A 19,837-nucleotide genomic window follows, 5' to 3' on the forward strand; every position below is an offset into this window, starting at 1 on the left:
TCTTTAATATCGCATATAAGGTTCTATTGAGCGTATTGTGTGAAATACTGAAACCCTCTGTCAACACACTTATTGGACCTTATCAGTGTGGCTTCAGACCTGGAAAATTAAATACTGACCGGATATTCACCATGAACGAAATCTTGGAAAAGATCCATGAAAAGAAGATCGAAACACATCATCACTTTGTCGATTTCAAAGCAGCTTTTTACAGCACGAAAAGGGCCTGCCTTTATGCTAAATTTGGTATCCCCGCAAACTAATACGGCTATGCAAGCTGACGTTGAGCAACATCAAAAGCTCCATCAGGATCTGGACCCCTCCGAGCTATTCGATACCATGCAAGGTTTCAGATAAGGAGACTCCCGATTTCTTCAATCCGCTTCTGCAGAAAATAATTCGAACTGCTGAGCTTAATTGAGTAGGTATAATTTACTATTAGAGTGTAGAGCTACTGGCGGACGCCGATCATATTGATATGATTGGCCGTAACAACCGCACCGTTAGTTCTGCTTTTTCCATGCTGAACAAAAAAAGCTAATCGAATTGGTCTGGCAGTGAACGAGGGCTCTAACAAGGACATCAACAAGCTGAACAGTGGCGCCGTCCCAATTAAGGGACTGAATATTTCAGGTGCATGCACTTAAATCGTATTTCTAAATGAGTTTGCCGTGGTCTTTGTTTACTATTCATTGGGGATGTTTTTAATGTGGCGGGTCCCAAACCCAGCGAACAACACTAGGGAGGGTCACTTTAGCTCGCCTTCAAACGGACTTTCTTTGGCTACCCAGAGGACACTTAGCCTATGACCGGAAGTCGTAAACTGCCTCAGACATATGTGAAAAAATCATTTCTGGCCACTCCCTAGTGGTTGAAAGAAAATGTGTAAAGTTAATTCATATCAAAAAAGGGAAAGTTATAAAAATATAATATAATAATATTTACGTAGCAATACAAACATATTTGTGTACAACAAATTAATTTACTGCTCTTTAGCATGAGATATCGATTTTAGAATTTGAGGTAAGGCATTATCGTGAAATGCAATGGGAACTGTTTGAAGCTCTTGATTGTATCTGCTAACCGGCATTGTTCTATGAATGTTGTGACCGGTCATGTTCGTTTGCGTATTTGTGTCAAATTATGTAAATGTCTTAACTGCGGTTTGCCATTTCATCATGTCATGTGTCATTTCGGTAGAGCTCTTGGAAATTATCCAACATTAAAACGCACATTTATGTTCTCCGAAAAGTTTCCATATTCACGTTAATGGAAAAATCATGTTCTCAAATGTGACCCATTTCTGTCTTAATTGCTTCGTCAATAAACACAATTGTCGTTATTGGGATGAGTTAAATCATCATGTGGTTTAGAAAACGCAATTGAATCTCCAAACAATGACCACTTGGCGGCATCATTGGGTCTTATTTTTCGAAGTAAATGCCGTTAACATTATAATCCCATGTTCTCCGACTTTCTTCCCCAGATGTTGCGACGGCTCTTGCTTTACGTCTAAACACTCTAGCGTTCACAGTTTGGCGCCTTGTCACTATAGCCGAAATTCCAACCGAAGTACGTCACCGGATCATCGAAAATTAGCGTACGCAGTGAATATATGCAAATAGAGCTGTGGTGACCATTGGCCGGAATTGTGTTAAAATCATAAATAACATAAAATTATACTCAAAACCAATTTTGATCAATCTTGAGTGTTTTATTCATATTACCATAATTTTTATTGGTATACCCTGTGTGTACATATATCTGAAAAATGTTAGTTTAGCAGAGTTTTACATTATCATAAAATATTTAGTCACATAAAGCTTAAATTTCACATGAAAATATTTTCGGTTTCGGGAATTTTGTGTATATGATATACTTGTTTTGTCAAATTCACATTTGATTTAAGACGATACGGACAGCCAGTTATCGTATATATAATATTTATCCAATTAATAGTCTAGCAATGCCATTAGCTCTTAGAAGCGAATACACCATATGGAGCAGCAGAAGCGGCCATTACAAAAGCCAGTGTGTCAGTTTTGCTCCGCATTTTGTTCAGTGCAGTTCGAAGTTGAGAAAGTACCATCCACCAAAATACCATTAATCTCACGGAAGGTTTTTTTAGCGGATTTTCCTTTTAACGAAGGAAAACTTTAAAATAGCGCGAATTTCGGCGCTAGTGAACTCCATGTATATAACGCAATATCCAAACCAATCATGCATAGCGTCGTTTTGTAGGTTATGTCAAGACCTTTCAAAGATGTATAGTATTGCCAGATGCGAACTCTGTAACGCTTTAAATATAGCCGCGAAATTCAAAAGACAAAAAGGCGGAAGGGAGATATTTGACAACCTAATAATAATATTAATACCCAACGATTACCCTCCTCCTGCCCAACCGACGAGAGGGGCACAATCCGCGAACAAGCGGAATTAGCCGAGTCATAAAAGGCAAGAGAGTTTTAAGCGTTGCGATCTTAAGTGTGGTTAAAATATTTTTTTTTTTAATGGTAAAGAGTGAGTATGTTAGATCAAATGTGCTGGAATGATAATTGAAATCATGACATATACGGCGGAATGGTTCGTTTAACTCAAAATTTGTTCCAGAAAATTTTAAAAGTAAGGGTCTTAACTGCCTGGTAGAGCGAGCGGGAACGTTAAAATAAATATAAGATAAGAGAGACTGACCCATTCATGAGTTTTACAGGAAATATTATACCAAGCATCTCCCTACGACTAGCGAGTGTCGGGATATTTATAAGTTTTAAACGGTTAGTTAAGGGGGACGATTTAAACTGGAATCCCAATGCAAATGATTTAAGGCAAAAAGTAAAAATTGTTTTGGAACGGACTCTAACTTATCTGAATGGACTTGGTAACTAGGGTTCCAAACCACAGATGCTTACTCTAATATAGGTCTCACCAGAGATGTAAAAAGAATTTTTGTGGTAAGCGGATCTCTAAATTCTTTAGACCAACGTTTAACAAAACTAAGAGCGCCCTTAGCTTAAAAAACCGTGGAAGATGCGTGAAGATTAAAATTGAGTTTGGAGTCCATAGTTACTCCCAGATCAACGAAACTGCTTACTTGCTCCAACCTAAAGTTTGGTATTGCGTATGAAGTAGGGTCTACAGATCTACGTGAAAAGCACATCGTTTTACATTTTTTAAGGTTCAATGGCATGTCATTTCTATCACACCAATAAACTAGGTTGTTTGAGTCTTTTTCTGTTTGAAATATACGTTTTAAAAAGTTTTACTTCGTCAGCATATAATAAAACTTTTGAAAACTTAACAACAGATGATATGCAATTAATAAATAACAAGAACAGAATTGGACCAAGATGGCACCTTGAGGAACGCCTGAAGGAACATTGATTATGTCAGAAAAAGTATCGTTAAATATGACTTGTTGAATTCTATTACTAAGATAAGAGCAACCCATTTTATGAATATTGGTTGAAAACCAAGAAGATCAAGTTTATTCAAAAGAATTGAATGGGATACTTTATCAAAAGCTTTACTAAAATCTGTGTATATAACATCAGTATTCTTATTCTCCCTAAAGCCTGTTGATACATGTGATACAAATTCAAGCAAATTGGTTATTGTAGATTTCTCTTTACGAAAACCGTGCTGAGAACAAGAAATTAGTGGAGAGATCCAGAATCAACATAAACTAGATCTAAGAGCTTACCAACCTCATTTGAAACTAAACTAATTTGGTTAAGACCCAACTCCGACATATCATCCAAGAACTCGTTAAAACATAAGCGAGTACTAATCGGAATGGTGTAATCATCAATAGATTTGCATGATACGCACGGTAAATTGAAATCACCCAAAACAATCATGGAATCAGTATTATTAGCCATTGAGAAAACATTATTTATTAATGAAACATGTTGCATATATACAGATACATCCGAGTATGGCGCTATATAAGTTAAGTAGATATGGCCACTATTAGCGCAAATACGAATGCACTTAAATTCTATAAAGTCTGTATGTGGAACATCGACTTCTTCAGATGGAATTGAAGAATGAACAGCAAACAAGACACCGCCTCCTTTTCTGTTCAGCCGGTCATATCTAAAGATTTCGAATTCGCTGTTGAATATTTCATTATCAAAAAACAAATATTACTACAAGTTTCATATAGGTATGTTTGGGAGTGGTTTAGGAAAACTTAGCAAGAATATAGTAATATTTATGAAATTACTTCAGATGATTTATATTATAGTCTATTAGTGTATGAGTTTAATTTTCAATATATAACGTAGTTAATAAGATATTATGAATTATTTAATATTGGCTGCAGGGAACTAATTATAAGCCGAATACGAACAGTCTGGGAAAGGTGTACAAGTATAATTTGATTATCGTAAATATGCTTGCAGCCAAATATAAGTATGCTATATATAGGTGTACTTAATTGAAGAGATTGAGCTACGTAATGTAAATTTTAACGACTATTCTACGTTGAACTTCTCTGACAGTATTTTGTCAACTATTTTGAAAATGTTACCTTTCTTTCTTACTACTCGTATATGTACCTTAAATGAAACTAATTTTATCTTTAAATTTTAAGTAGCAATGTTTTTTTTTTAATATTGTCTTTGGTGCGTTTGATGTGCTCGTCGGTGTTTTTAGCATTGTTATTATTATTGTTATTAGGGTCTTTGCAACATTTAGTGAAACGAAGTATTTCGATAAAATATGAATAATAGAATGCACGATACCAGATATAGATATAACGGGTGATTTTTTTGAGGTTAGGATTTTCATGCATTAGTATTTGACAGATCACGTGGGATTTCAGACATGGTGTCAAAGAGAAAGATGCTCAGTATGCTTTGACATTTCATCATGAATAGACTTACTAACGAGCAACGCTTGCAAATCATTGAATTTTATTACCAAAATCAGTGTTCGGTTCGAAATGTGTTTATCGACAAATTTTGTTCAGCGATGAGGCTCATTTCTGGTTGAATGGCTACGTAAATAAGCAAAATTGCCGCATTTGGGGTGAAGAGCAACCAGAAGCCGTTCAAGAACTGCCCATGCATCCCGAAAAATGCACTGTTTGGTGTGGTTTGTACGCTGGTGGAATCATTGGACCGTATTTTTTCAAAGATGCTGTTGGACGCAACGTTACGGTGAATGGCGATCGCTATCGTTCGATGCTAACAAACTTTTTGTTGCCAAAAATGGAAGAACTGAACTTGGTTGACATGTGGTTTCAACAAGATGGCGCTACATGCCACACAGCTCGCGATTCTATGGCCATTTTGAGGGAAAACTTCGGACAACAATTCATCTCAAGAAATGGACCCGTAAGTTGGCCACCAAGATCATGCGATTTAACGCCGACTATTTTTTGTGGGGCTACGTCAAGTCTAAAGTCTACAGAAATAAGCCAGCAACAAAAAAAGTTATCAAGCTCATAAAAAATCACCCTTTACTATACATATTTGTAGTAGTATCTAAAGTTGTTGCTGAACTTATAGCACGTTCACATATAAGCAGGTTATGGTTAACAAAAATTAACCTAGAAGCTAACCTTGTTGCGTTCACATATAGCAAAGATAACCCAGTTAAATGAGAGAAATTGACAGCTGTATCCATATGTGTTTTTTTTTTTTTTGTTTACATATTTTCTTCTTGTAAAAAATAAGTTAATAAATGAGTGATGGATTCAAAATTGAAAAAATGTTTACTTTTGTTTGCTGCAAACCAAGAAGAAAGCAATAAATATCTAGCTGCATTAAATTCCTGTAGCCGAGAATATAAAATTGCTATCCAACAAAGTGAGCAGGAATTACGGATACGAAGAGCTCGAGTAATATCAATTTATTATAAAATATTAATGTTGACAACAATACCTCTTTGTAAGGAAATAAACCCAAGAAGTATTTGGGCATACGTAAGTAAAAAAAGCACAATAAATTATAAACACATTTAAATACATATACTTTAGAAGCGACATGGGAACTTCTGGGAAAAGGATGTTCCATCAATGAACGACCGCGTTTTTAAGGAAACCTTTCGCATGAGCAGGGCAACCTTTGAAATATTGTGTGAATATGTCAAAGGTATTACTAAACAGGATTCATGCTATAGAAAGTGCATCCCATTGCAGAAAAGGGTAGCTGTTGCCGTCTACACATTAAAATCTTCGGCGGAGTATGAAACTGTTGCACGACTATTCGGTGTTTCGAAGGCAATCGTCAGCGAAATATTTCTTGCTTTTTGCCAAGAAGTGTGGCAATCATTGCGTCCCATTTATTTACCAGAACAATTAACGAACAGTGAAAAAGTGGATGAGTGTGTTCATGGGTTTGAGAAGCTTGGCTTTCCGCAATGTCTCGGTGCCATAGACGGTTGCCACATTAAAGTTCGGCCACCTGGGAAGGATTGCACGGACTATTACAATTATAAGGGGTGGTACTCTACAGTTTTATTTGCCCTTGTGGATTATAGGTTAGAGGTATAATGAATTTTCACTTGATATTTTCATTAATTTCTTTTTTATCCAGATATCGCTTCCTCTACATTAATGTTGGCTGCCCAGGTCGATGCAATGATTCAAAAATTTTCCAATGTAGCAAACTAAATACTGCATTGAAGGACCCAATCTTCACTGCAAAAAGCAAAACAATTAATGGCGTGAATGTTCCTGTAGGCGTTATGGGTGATTCGGCTTTCCGATTTGCCAACAATCTAATGAAGCCCTATCCATTCCAAGTACATCCTCCAGAGCATGAAAAAATGTTTAATTACCAATTGTCCAAATGCCGAAGAGTGGTGGAAAATGCATTTGGACACCTAAAGGCTCGTTTTAGGAGAATAGGGAAAGGAGTTGACAACCACATCAAAAATGTTCCTCTTATAATAAAAGCAGCCTGTACATTGCATAACTTTTTAAATTGTCATAATGATGTCATCAACCACAAATGGATAGAAGAACAAACCACTTACGAAAGTAGTGTACGCCTGGAACAGCCCGAGCACACAGATGCTGCAGCAGATTTTGAAGCAGAACCTGAAACAATTAGAAGAGCGATTGCGAATTCATTTTGTAAGTTTGTTATTTTTATTATTTTTATTTTTCATTTAACAAATTAATCAGGTCTTTATAAAAACTTTTCGTATTTTCACTCATTTCTTTTAAAATATCATTCCTTTTCTCTTCCGAAAGAACTGCTTTTTCGGTTAGTTCCACTATTCTTTCTTGCACCCCTCTCATGGACTCCATTTCTTTCTCAAACATATCTGAAGTTTTTTCCAAATTCTCTATTAAACGCTCATGGGTTAATTTCCTTCTTTTTGCAGACTCCGGAGTCGTCGAAAGTCCTGAAAGCTCATCGCTTGAAATGGATTGGGATTGGCTGCTCGTCGAAGGGTAGATAGCAGAGCAACCATTGTTGTCATCTGGTTCCACATCTTGAATTAAAATAAAATAATAAATAAAAGAGCAAACAAAAATTTCATTTTTATATTACCTATACTCTCTTGCATGAGTTCTTTGAAATTTACTGCCTTATTACCACTGAGTATTTCTTCCACCTCCTTGTAGTGGATCCAAGAGGAAGGCGAACCACCAGTCATACCCACCGCATTCTTTTCTAATCTATAAAATAAAATACATATGTATGTATTATAATGCTGTGAGTATGCAGCAAAATATACTTTTATAATTTTAAATGTACTTACTTGTATCGATTGGTAAAATTTTGGACTTTTTCCTTTATTGCAGCTGCACTGTAGTTCATCTGCCTTTTTGAAAATTCCTTTTCCAAACGCGCAAAGATATGAAAATTTTTTTTCGCGCTTCGTAATTCGTCTATGCTATCTGCCCAGTGCAATAGCAGCAATTTCTCTGCATCTATTGTCCATTTAACACGGTTTTTCCTTTTCCTAATTACAATTTAATAAAATTATTTTATATAAGTATATTTGTACGCATATAAAATAAAAATATATAAATTAAAATTTATGCTTACCGATTTAATTGCTCCATCTTTTAAATTCCTGCGAATTTTTTGTCAGTTGCTGTCAAATTTAAGCAAAAATATTCACAATAGATACTGAAGTGTCGCAATTTCGAGTATATTTCGACTGCTTTCCAATGCAACAATGCATATTTTAGTAGGTTATAAAATAACCGCGTAGGTTATAGAGCAGACCGAGGTTATCTTTTCATACAAATTATATGGCTAACCTCGCATTTTATGGGTAGGTTACAAGATAACCTAGTTAACCTAGCTAACCTGGCTAACCTGCTTATATGTGAACATAGTATTAAATAATCGTATCGAGAACGAGTACTATTTGGCAAACTTCCTGAATAGTTTGGCAAGCAGTTCGAATTAAAAGTTGATGAAACTTTAAATATTTCAGCTGAAATAATGTCATAAAACATTACAATGTACTACATACATACATACCCGGAAGTTAACACTAGCAATAAAATTGCAGCAATATGCAAACTTGGGCGGTTGGTATTAAAATTTAAGGGTTGACATATTGAAAGCAGACCTTACCTATCCACTCATAGTACATACATATGTTACATACAGCAAACAGCAATAGGTAAACAAAAAGGTTTGAAGGAATGAAGTGGCCTTATTGCCACATTTTCATAATCATAGCGGATTTTACTGTGGAACTTGGAGTGATATCACTTGTTAATGAATATTATATTGTAGATATGTATAGTATAGGTACATATCGACAATAACCGCATAAGAGTGTCGGTACATATGGGTGGTCAAAAAAGTCTTGCGGTATTTGTATTGAATCAATTCGTGTGGCACCCATACATCGGACTTGTTAGTGACTCCAAGCTTCTTCAAATGGTTTATAACGGTTTGATGACTACTATGCCGGTCTCTTTCGACCAATTCAGCGATTTTATCGCAATTTTCGACAACAAGCCTTCCGGAGCGTGGCGCATCTTCGACCACCTCTACACCAGAACGAAAACGTTGAAACCAGCGCTGTGCGGTGGAAATGGAAACTGTATCGAGTCCATAAACTGCACAAATTTTATTGGCGGCTTGAGATGCATTTTTGCCTTTATCGTAGTAGTACTGTAAAATATGCCGTATTTTCTCTTTATTTTCCTCCATGTTTGCGACGCTATAACTCACGAACGACTTAACAGAAACAACAATCAATCAAACACGTGTTAGCGCGTGAAATGAGCTTTCCAAAAAAGTATAGCATGACCCGATTCGACGAATAAAACTAGAACTACACGCTTTCAGCGCCAAAATACCGCAAGACTTTTTTGACAACCTATTATATGTAAATGTATAATAAAGTTAGGTGAAGTGTGAGACAGTGTTGCAAGCACATACATATCTACGTACTTATATATATATACATATGTAATTTTGCACACAAGGATGGCTTCAGCAAGAGGTGATATATCTACATGTTCTGAATATTCAATGTCGAAGCAGTTTCACCACCGAAAAATAGTAAAAAAAATAGTTGCACAAACTAATTTACTGCTAATTTGGATTTGCTGCATAGACTTTCGACTTTACATATCCCCACAGGGAAAAGTCGAACGGTTTTTATCGCAATCATTTTTTTTGAAAAAAAATATGGACCGTCCCAAATGCGGAAGTTTTGCTTATTAATATACTAATTGAGCCAGAAATAGGCCTCATCGATAAAAAAAAAATTGGCTGGAAAACTTCAGATCTTCTTGGAACTTTACAAGAGCTCATAAAGCAAATAGATGTTGTTGGGAAGATCGATCGGCTTCAGTTGTTGCACAAGCTGTATTTTGTGCGTTTTCAATTTAAGATCTCGACGTAAAATGCTCCAATTTGTTTTATATGTCAGTCCGAGTTGCCGCAAATTGCTCCGAATCGACTTTGTACGGTCTTCGTATACACTATGAGACACATAGTGTCTGCCTCTAGAAAATTGTCATAAGCCTGAAATAAGAACTTTCCGATCTTACTGAAAATAAAACATTTTAGCCGAAATGTTAACAACTAGCTAGCATAAGTTATACCTCGCAAAATTGAGTTACGTAAAAGTAAGCGCAGCCGGTATTCACTTGTACGAGTATATACGAATGGATGACATATCTTCCTTATTTGGTTTCTAAAGTTACCAAATATTTCCTTATCATATTCTCATAATTCCTGAACTTTATATGTAGGAATAGGCAGACGTTTTGAGACATTGCACACGTTTCCTTCCGCAAGATGTTGTTAATTTACTGGAACCGCCGATAACGTATCACGTAGGATATCGGAATCAAGTGCTTGTATGGAAAAGTTTTGCATTTGACTAGATATATTCACGATATCTGACATGAGCTATTATTCAAGACAGCGCTGCAAATGTCGAAGAAATTATTTAGAACTAATAAACTACATTATGTGTACATATCTTCTTCTTCTTTAACGGCGCAGGCACCGCTTACGCGATTATAGCCGAGTCAACAACAGCGCGCCAATCGTGTCTTCTCTTCGCTACGTGGCGCCAATTGGATATTTCAAGCGAGGCAAGGTCCTTCTCCACTTGGTCCTTCCAACGGAGTGGAGGTCTTCCTCTTCCTCTGCTTCCCGCGGCGGGTACTGCGTCGAATACTTTCAGAGCTGGAGTGTTTTCATCCATCCGGACAACATGACCTACCCAGCGTAGCCGCTGTCTTTTAATTCGCTGAACTATGTCAATGTCGTCGTATATCTCGTACAGCTCATCGTTCCATCGGATGCGATATTCGCCGTGGCCAACGCGCAAAGGACCATAAATCTTCCGCAGAACTTTTCTCTCGAAAACTCGCAACGTCGACTCATCGGTTGTTGTCATCGTCCAAGCCTCTGCACCATATAGCAGGACGGGAATTATGAGCGACTTATAGAGTTTGGTTTTTGTTCGTCGAGAGAGGACTTTACTTTTCAATTGCCTACTCAGTCCGAAGTAGCACCTGTTGGCAAGAGTAATCCTGCGTTGGATTTCTAGGCTGACATTGTTGGTGGTGTTAATGCTGGTTCCTAAATAGACGAAATTATCTACAACTTCAAAGTTATGACTGTCAACAGTGACGTGAGTGCCAAGTCGCGAGTGCTACGACTGTTTGTTTGATGACAGGAGATATTTCGTCTTGCCCTCGTTCACTGCCAGACCCATTTGCGTTGCTTCCTTGTTCAGTCTGGAGAAAGCAGAACTAACGGCGCGGGTGTTGAGACCGATGATATCAATATCATCGGCATACGCCAGCAGCTGTACACTCTTATAAAAGATTGTACCTGCTCGATTCAGTTCTGCAGCTCGAATAATTTTCTCCAGCAGCAGATTGAAAAAGTTGCACGATAGGGAGTCGCCTTGTCTGAAACCTCGTTTGGTATCGAACGGCTCGGAGAGGTCCTTCCCGATCCTGACGGAGCTTTTCGTGTTGCTCAACGTCAGTTTACACAGCCGTATTAGTTTTGCTGGGATACCAAATTCAGACATCGCGGCATAAAGGCAGCTCCTTTTCGTGCTGTCGAAAGCAGCTTTGAAATCGACGAATAGGTGGTGAAAGTCGATTCTCCTTCCGAAAACCAATGGTTTCGGTTGCAGCTGTACGTAAGGAGTTTGAAATGCCGTCCCACAGTTCCCTTATACCGAGTTGTTGACGAGTGCTCTCAGAGAGCAGGAGTGCAAGCCGAGTAGAAAATCGTTCGGCTGTCTGTTGTGATTGCAGCTTCTCGACGTCGAACCTTCCTTGTGTTTGTTGGCGTGCGTTTTTTGCTGCACAGAGGCGAGTGCGAATCTTGGCTGCAACAAGATAGTGGTCCGAGTCGATGTTAGGACCTCGGAGCGCACGCACATCTAAAACTCGATACTTTAACTTAATCTTAGTACTTGGTATGACCACCCCGGTTTTCAATAACAGAAAAAATGCGACTTGGCATAGACTCAACAAGATTTTTGAGCAAATCTCCGCTCAAATCAAGCCAACATTGCTGAATTGAAGTTTTAAGCTCATTGATGTTGCTGTATTGACGCCCATTGCCGTAAACTTTCCCTGCCATTACTCCCCACAGATTTTCTATGGGGTTACAATCCGGACTGCATGCCGGCCAATCAAGTAACGGCACTTCTTGGCTCTCCAACCACGCCTTTGTTTGCCGAGAAGCATGTATCGAGGCATTGTCCTGTTGGAATACATATTCGATTTCCGTTGCTTGCCTTACAAATGGAATGAGGTTTTGTTGGAGTAGATCTATGTATGCTGTGGAGTTCATGCGGCATGTTATGGGTACCAGGTTAAGCCTAGAATCATAGCAAAATGCTCCCCAAACCATGACGCTCCCGCCTCCGAAATTTCGCTTCGATCGCACCACATTTTCTTTGGTTAGATCGTGCCAGTAACAACTGTAGCAATCTGGTCCGTCTAAATTGAATTTTTTCTCATCCGAAAAAATAACCCTCTGCCACTCCTTTTTCCAGGACATGTATTTTTTGGCAAATCTTAACCGTTCTTGCTTGTGCTGTGTTGTTAAACGTGGCTTGTTCCTCAATTTCGTCCATTTAACGTTCGGGGAAGTGTTGAGCACCCTGGCAATCTGACGAGGTGTTACGTCGATCTCTAATTTTGCTTTAATTTGGCTGCAATTTAGTTTATTTTTTGTTGCTTCATGGAGTATTTGCCCTTTTTGACGGAGTGTCAGTTTTTGGTTACCCTTTGTTGGCGGTTTTATTCCATACTTGCTGCCTTTTTTTAAAAAATTACGGATTACGTTCTCAGACCTCCCTATTCTCCTTGCAATCGCACGATTCGAGTACTTCTCTTCCTTTAACAATTTAACTGACACCCGTTCTTCTTGCGTCAAATAAGATCCTTTAGGCATGATCTAAGTTATCAATAAAATACATGTAAATACAAAATTTTACACTAAAAAGCCCACTTTACCTTTTATTTATTATCTACCGTCTAATGAAAAGCTAAAAAAATTTTACGCTGCAGCTCCTCTTTTAAAAAATATGTATTTTTCTAACATGCGCTTATACGAATGTCCGCGTTACTACTGCGATGCCTCTTTTAATGTGAATTGCCTACTTAAACAAGTACCGTTACATGCCGACTTACTGGCGCCAGTCATTGGTATACAATATAGCATTACAGTAATTGACATATCAACATCTTTTTTTCGAAATAATCTGCTTTAAATATGCTTTTGTCAAAAATTTCATTGTGCGCTTATACGAATGTCTACCACTGTAAATATGTGTATGCTCACATGCAAACCATGTCATTGTGTGGGTGTTGCTTTACGTTTATATTGCACTGTTGAATGCTCCAACAGTAGAAGTAATTCAATTTTTAGAAATTTAAACATCCACACAACTACTCGAAACTCTTTTCGATTTAATTCAATTTCATTTCATTTGGGTAAAAAGTTTTGAGTGAAAATTTACTTTGCAATATTTTTGTTATTTGCCTGAGCTTTTAATTTTACACACAGATATAACTATGGGCATTTGTTTAATGCATGGAAATTGTAGAAGTTATAATTATATATTTTTGATATATTCACTATGGTTAAAAATTCAGTAGAGCATTTGTAATTGCCAATTAAAAATGGAATAAAATAGTTAAACAATTTCTGAAATCAATTAGTTTTAATTACTACTTTATTAGTGTTATGAAATAACGTAAATCTCGCATCACTAAATTTCATATTCGTTTTATACTGTTCTTATGTACATCATATTCAATAAAGTCAGTCGTAATCTTACATTGAAACTGCGTATACGCAACTCTGCTCAACGATTAGTTTTGTGGAAATATTTGCAAACTTGTAAAACACCTGCGATAAATATTACAGTTAATTCTTTATTTTAGCAAAAGTATAAATCATAAATGAAATGTATACTAAAATAAATTAAATTATCAATATTTCCATACAAGAACATAAATTGGTAAGTCAATTTGATTCCAACTAAGTGCTGTAGTAATCCGTTCTGACCAATTGTAGATTGCAATATAGCCTTAAACCATAATTTCGCCGAATTTCTTGAATATGAACGATCAATGTGTATGGAAGCTATTTCAAAAAATATGGCAGTGTCTCATGTCTCTGATCACGAAACTATAGAAATTAAAATAAAAACTAAAGAATTAAGGAAACTCTAAGTTCTGTATAAACCGAATATTTTATACTCTTACAACTTGTATTACCAATCATATGCATGTTATATGGGGACTAAGTCAAATTTTTACCATTTTAATTCATTTTAGGCGAAAGATCAAATATCTTTATTTTAATTGTAGGTATGTGGGAATTTAGAAAAGGGAGATCCTCCAATCTGCGCCAACTACAGTTGGATAAACGTTTCCACAATCAGATATAAGTTCTATTAAGCGTACTGTGTGAAGGAAGCCCCGCGTCAACAAGCTGAATGGACCTTATCAGTGTGGCTTCAGACCTAGAAAATCAACAACTGACCAGATATTCACCATACGCCAAGTCATGGGAAAGATCTGCGAAAAGAGGATCGACACACACAATCTCCTGCTGCTTTTGACAGAACGAAAAAGAGTTGGTTTTACTACTATGATCAAATTGAAAGGTGAATTTTGCTCATTCCATCTCCTTCAAAGTAATACCCTCCCGCTACAATACACTTATGCCAACGAATTTTCCAGTGATCAAAGCACTTGAAAAAATCCATCCATCTGGCCATCAGAGCCTTACTCGAAGGTAAATCAGGCGAATACGGTAGTTGCGGCACGATATTAAATATGGCAAAATGATCACGAATAAGTAATTCAGTATGAGATGGTGCATTATTGCACTTCTTTGTTAAATAAATTCAGACATAATTATGAAGAATTCACTTTCAGAGCCTCAAAAAACGACGCGTATCTTAAATACTAATGAATATTTTGACGTGAAATTTAGCATAGATGTCACTAGTACTACCAACTAATAGAAAAAACAGTTACCGATTCGAAAAACACCTGAAGTAGAAATTAAAAATTCACCTTTCAACATAATCACACATGCCTCTACGACATCCCAATCTACTCTTGGAGAAAATAATTCCAGCTGCAGAGCTGAACAGAGAAGGTAAAATCTACAAGAGTGTACAGCTGCTGGTGTACGTCGACAATATTGATATCATTGGCCTCAATGTCCACACCGTAAGTCCCCTTTCTCCAAACTTGTTAAGCAAGCGAAGCAAACGAGTCGGGTTGTGAACGAGGACAAGACGAAATATGTCCTGTCACAAAACAAACATTCGTCGCACTCGCGACTTGTTCCCCGTCACTGTTGACAGTCATAACTTTGAAGTCGTAGGAAATTTTATTCATCTTGGAACTAGTATTAACACCAACAACAACTTCATCTCGAAATCCAACGCAGAAAAGCTCTTGCCAACAGAAAACAGAGTGTGAAAACGCTCCAGCTCTGAGAGTAGCCGATGGAAGCAGAGGAAGAGGAAGACCTCCACTTAGTTGGAAAGATCAGATGGAGAAGGACCTGGATACATCTCCAATTGATGCCAAACAGTGAAAGAGAAGAACGACTGGCACGCTTTGGTAAACACCAATGCATATGGTACATACCCGTATAGTATAGGTTCGTAAGTATGAAATCCGTTCTACCTTCTTAAACCTGCTAAAGTCGTGGTGAGATCTATGAATTTTACGGGTAAACTTGTCGTTGGGTGAAATTCAGACCCTCATCTTCTTCCAAAGGAAATCTTAATGATCTTTGTAGAAATAAATGCTCCTTTATCTCCTATCCGTCATTTAAATAAAACTGACGTTTCATAGGCTGAGCGCAAATCACGAATCGGAAATAAAGCGCTAAAATAGTCACTATTATATGCTTGAGTTTGTATATAAGTATTTTAATTTCAAATTGGACAACAAAAGCATTAATAGTGAATAGGCTTCATATTTATGAATATTCTTTCGCGTCATAGTAACTGGTTTTAAATAAACTCCTCTCCCTTCGTGCACTATTCAAAGTTCAATAGTATTGTCTACATGACATTGCTTCTTGGGCGGTCACTAAGGGTACCAGAAAGAATGCAGTACAATGAACTAGCGCCGCATTCATACAATGCCTTTGCATTGTTGGGAACTTCTGGTTCTCCCTCGTTTGCGCAAGAGTGACTTTCAGAAACATCTTCCAATGTTTCTGTACTTACTTCTTGCAGCTCTGCATGTGTTCTCAACAAACTGCGCGGTAGGTTGCTGATTTGGACGTTGTCCTCATCCCCAAAATCTTCATCCGTCAAGTCTTCATTTGCATTTACAGGTGGAAGTAAATAAATATCATTGCATGTTCCAGAATTCTCAATTTCATCATCCTCCAAAAGCGTAACAATTTCATTCAGTGACACAGATCTGAAAGGATAAACGCAATGTGTGTAAGCCTACTATATCAAATACGATACACTACTTTTTACGAATAAAAAAATATATACTAAAATAAACGAAACAACAAAAACGATTTTACATTTTTACTCTCTAACTTTCGTTTTTACTATAAATATTTCAAAGTACGGGATAGTTATGATAAAATAATGAAATTTTACCGTTTTGATGACATGTTGAAATTCTTATTCTCAAATCACATTCAACTCACATAGGTGCACACCTGATGATCCCAACTATTACACTAAAGTTATTTTTGTAGTATTGTTTAGACCGTGCGCGTGACACCAACACAAGATGTAAACAATTTTTTAACAACGGTACTTCGAAATAATTTATTACATTTATATCGGTATTCTGCGTGAGACGATTGTCTCATGTCTCTAATTGTCACAATCTTACATACTACTACTATATACTACTATACAGTATACTACAGTATACTACAGATACAGTATACTGTATCTGCCAGAATACCAAAATGACTAACAGAGTCACTAAATTACTATAGTCACAATTAGAGACATGGGACAATCGTCTCAAGCAGAATACCGATATTAGTGTATCGTATATGAGACGGTAGGTCTAAATGGGTTAATACAATGTATAATATTATCTGAGTGAAGCAGAAGAAACGGAAGAGTGCCTATGTAATCAAATAATTAAACTATAATTTATGCAAAAGAGTTCCAAATTTTATTTATATGTCCCTCAAAAACATGACTTGTTTTTTTATTATGTAAATCATTTTAAGAAATTTCAAGCTCCTTACGTACAGCTGCAACCGAAACCATTGGTTTTCGGAAAGTGCAAAAGAACAGCTGGTACGACGAGGAGTGCCGTGTTGCAGCAGAGAGAAAATAGGCTGCCTACCTCGCAATGTTACGATCGACCACAACACGTGCGGGATGGGATAGATACCTCCATCCTCCGATTATTTCACCATGAAATGGAAAAAGCGCACGAAAAGTTGCAATTGGAGAACGACTATTTTGATAAAAAAAATGGAATAATTTTAAATGTTGTTTTTGCGTATAATGAGATTGTAAACATTACTGAATGCAATTAAATAAAAATAAAGGGTCATGACATATTAAAAATGGCCGAAATGAGACTTAGAAATCGTATCATGTCTATTCGAAAACCTGGTGTTTAGAGTATGTTTCAAAATATTTAAATTATTTTTGAGCGAAAATATGGTATAAATATATCACTATATTAAAGATATTCGTTAAAACTAAACTAACATAAGTTACTTTATCTTCTCAGTGACGTAAGTAGGTATTTCCTCAAAAGCCGATTTCATGCAGTTATCTGCTCATTTAATGCATGCAAAATGCGTAAAAATACTTTGCAAGATTTAATCAAATAAACAGAAGCACTTTACAAAATTCCAAGAAATATTTGAGACGAGCAAAGCTGGAGATATGGTTTAAGAGCTCAAGAGATTCATCACATATGTACATGGGCAGCTACATATTGGGTGAAAAGCTAAACATATGCATACATATATATTTTGGATAAAAACATGCATGCGGTGGTAAAATGTGAGGATAAAACAAAGAGGAGAGAGAAGAGATGCAGGAAAGCAATGGAAGATGTAAAATGCATGTGTCTTCCTAGCAGAGTTTTCTTCTTTTACGATTCAGTAGAAAAATTCCGTGAACATTAGAAGATTGGTATCTTTTATGTTTATACTCCAGCTTGTGTTGACAGTAGGATTCTTCAGAAACCTTACTGCTTAGCCAGCTAACAGCCAATTGCTAACAATATTTGCCAGAAAGGCAATTGCAAATAGAAAACTGCCTGTAAAATGCTGCACACCCATTCACTTAGACTAAAGACAATCGGAGCAATGTTGCATACTCTCAGCTTATAGCTTCTGCAATGGAAATCTATAATTCACACTTTTGTGTTCTGTTTAACTCTACTGTTTTTCGGTCTGTTTGACTGTCTGATTCTCAAAGCGTCGCCCACAATTACCCGCATGCCTCTTTGAGATATAATCGATATTGGCGGTCACAGTTTTAAATGACATTCTCTGTTGGCGGATTTATAGCGTTGAGTGTGGCATGAGAAAAAGAGCAGTCACCAGACTCTTTAGAGTAAGTGCTGACGCCTCAAGTGGCATAATCGTTTGTCATATTGCCATAGTGGCAAATGTCGGTTGCTGTTGAATGCAAATCATGCGACCAACCATTAAAACTAAAGATATCGATGTGGCAATCCATGGAAGACGTCCTTTCTCATGTAGAAGGGTGCACCTACTATGTAGCAAAGTACACATTTGTGAAAGGAAATAAGATATTATAACGAGTGAAGATATTTTTTCAGTTAAAATTTACATACAATATTAAATATCTACAGTTATGGACAATAAAATAGAATTAACCATGGTACTAATTTTCCGTTCTCAAAAAAATTATGAATATGTTTCATATTCAATTAAGTTATATTTTTATTATGTACTTCATATCAAGTGCTATTGGTAGCAGTAAACTTCTCGGTGACTTTATACCATATACATACATCGTCCAATATGTGAGTTATTTTAAAATACTGAGAGAGCGTATTGTGCTTAGAATGATAAAAATCGGGTGCAAATTCTAGACCCGATATATAATTAACAAATTAAAAGTTACCTGATGGTACTTTCCTGACTTAGCTCTTTCTTAATTGTTTATGCAAAAGAAATTATTCAAAAATATAATAAAGCTACTCATATTATTCAAAGCACTTTTGGCATCACATTTTTCTTATAATTTTCTAATTAAAGAAAAGGTATCCATGAAATCTCGAATGCAAAATACTAATAATTGAGCAAATAAGTTAGAATTACATGGTTTCAAACAATATGGAACAGTAAATATTATTTATGTCGTTATTTAGCATTAAAATTGATTAAATTATTAGCAAACCGAAATTTTTTCATGCGTATGTTTTGAGTTTTATGCACATATATATATATATCTATGTACATATATGAGTATCTGGGTACATGCATACACTGTAGTTCAACTCCATTACAATTAGTGCCACATTAATTATGTAAGACTTATGAGTTGTTGCCACCGAAGACCCAGTCAAGTAAGCCTAAAGATAACAGACTTAAGAAATTCGTCAAACACTACAAATACGTGAAGTTCTGGTGTTGCTAAGCGCTTATAGTGTAAATTTTGCATTTTGTAGCTTCTCTAAATACAAGCTTTTTGTGTCCACTTCACTAGAATAATCTGCATTAAATACATTTGTTTATTCGTTTGACTTATAAGGGTCGAGTTTATGATACTTTGGTTTATATTTTGAGTGAGTGTTTGTCCGGTCCCTTAATTGGGAAGGTGCCGCTGCCCAGCTGGTAGATGCCCTCGTAAAGAGAAAGGCTGACATCACCGCCGTCCAAGAAATGCGATGGACGGGACAAGG

At 36.6% G+C, this 19,837-nt stretch overlaps 2 protein-coding genes across 2 annotated transcripts; one reads left to right on the top strand and one right to left on the bottom strand.

Annotated features, from left to right (window-relative positions):
• The first annotated feature begins 5,521 nt into the window (after nt 1–5,521).
• Nucleotides 5,522–7,477, top strand: LOC125780381 (uncharacterized). The gene is made up of 4 exons (XM_049462682.1): nt 5,522–5,929; nt 5,984–6,486; nt 6,543–7,084; nt 7,339–7,477. Exons 1-4 carry the CDS (start codon nt 5,696–5,698, stop codon nt 7,410–7,412), a joined length of 1,353 nt encoding a protein of 450 aa, XP_049318639.1. The 5' UTR covers nt 5,522–5,695; the 3' UTR covers nt 7,413–7,477.
• LOC125775595 (uncharacterized) lies at nt 7,456–8,307 on the bottom strand. The gene is made up of 3 exons (XM_049446243.1): nt 8,010–8,307; nt 7,720–7,923; nt 7,456–7,636 (listed from the first exon to the last, which is right to left on the bottom strand). The coding sequence occupies exons 1-3, from the start codon at nt 8,024–8,026 to the stop codon at nt 7,456–7,458; spliced, it is 402 nt and encodes a 133-aa protein (XP_049302200.1). The 5' UTR covers nt 8,027–8,307.
• Nucleotides 8,308–19,837: the final 11,530 nt, after the last annotated feature.

This window comes from Bactrocera dorsalis, chromosome 1 (assembly GCF_023373825.1).
Source record: "Bactrocera dorsalis isolate Fly_Bdor chromosome 1, ASM2337382v1, whole genome shotgun sequence".
Classification (NCBI taxonomy): domain Eukaryota; kingdom Metazoa; phylum Arthropoda; class Insecta; order Diptera; family Tephritidae; genus Bactrocera; species Bactrocera dorsalis.

Excerpts from the sequence above, each read along its gene's own strand:
- LOC125780381 (XM_049462682.1), top strand. The coding sequence starts at position 5,696 with ATGGATTCAAAATTGAAAAAATGTTTACTTTTGTTTGCTGCAAACCAA. Across the intron at positions 5,930-5,983 it reads CAAGAAGTATTTGGGCATAC|AAGCGACATGGGAACTTCTG; the intron begins GTAAGTAAAAAA and ends CATATACTTTAG. Across the intron at positions 7,085-7,338 it reads AGCGATTGCGAATTCATTTT|ACTCCGGAGTCGTCGAAAGT; the intron begins GTAAGTTTGTTA and ends TTCTTTTTGCAG.
- LOC125775595 (XM_049446243.1), bottom strand. Across the intron at positions 7,637-7,719 it reads AATTTTACCAATCGATACAA|ATTAGAAAAGAATGCGGTGG; the intron begins GTAAGTACATTT and ends TTTATTTTATAG.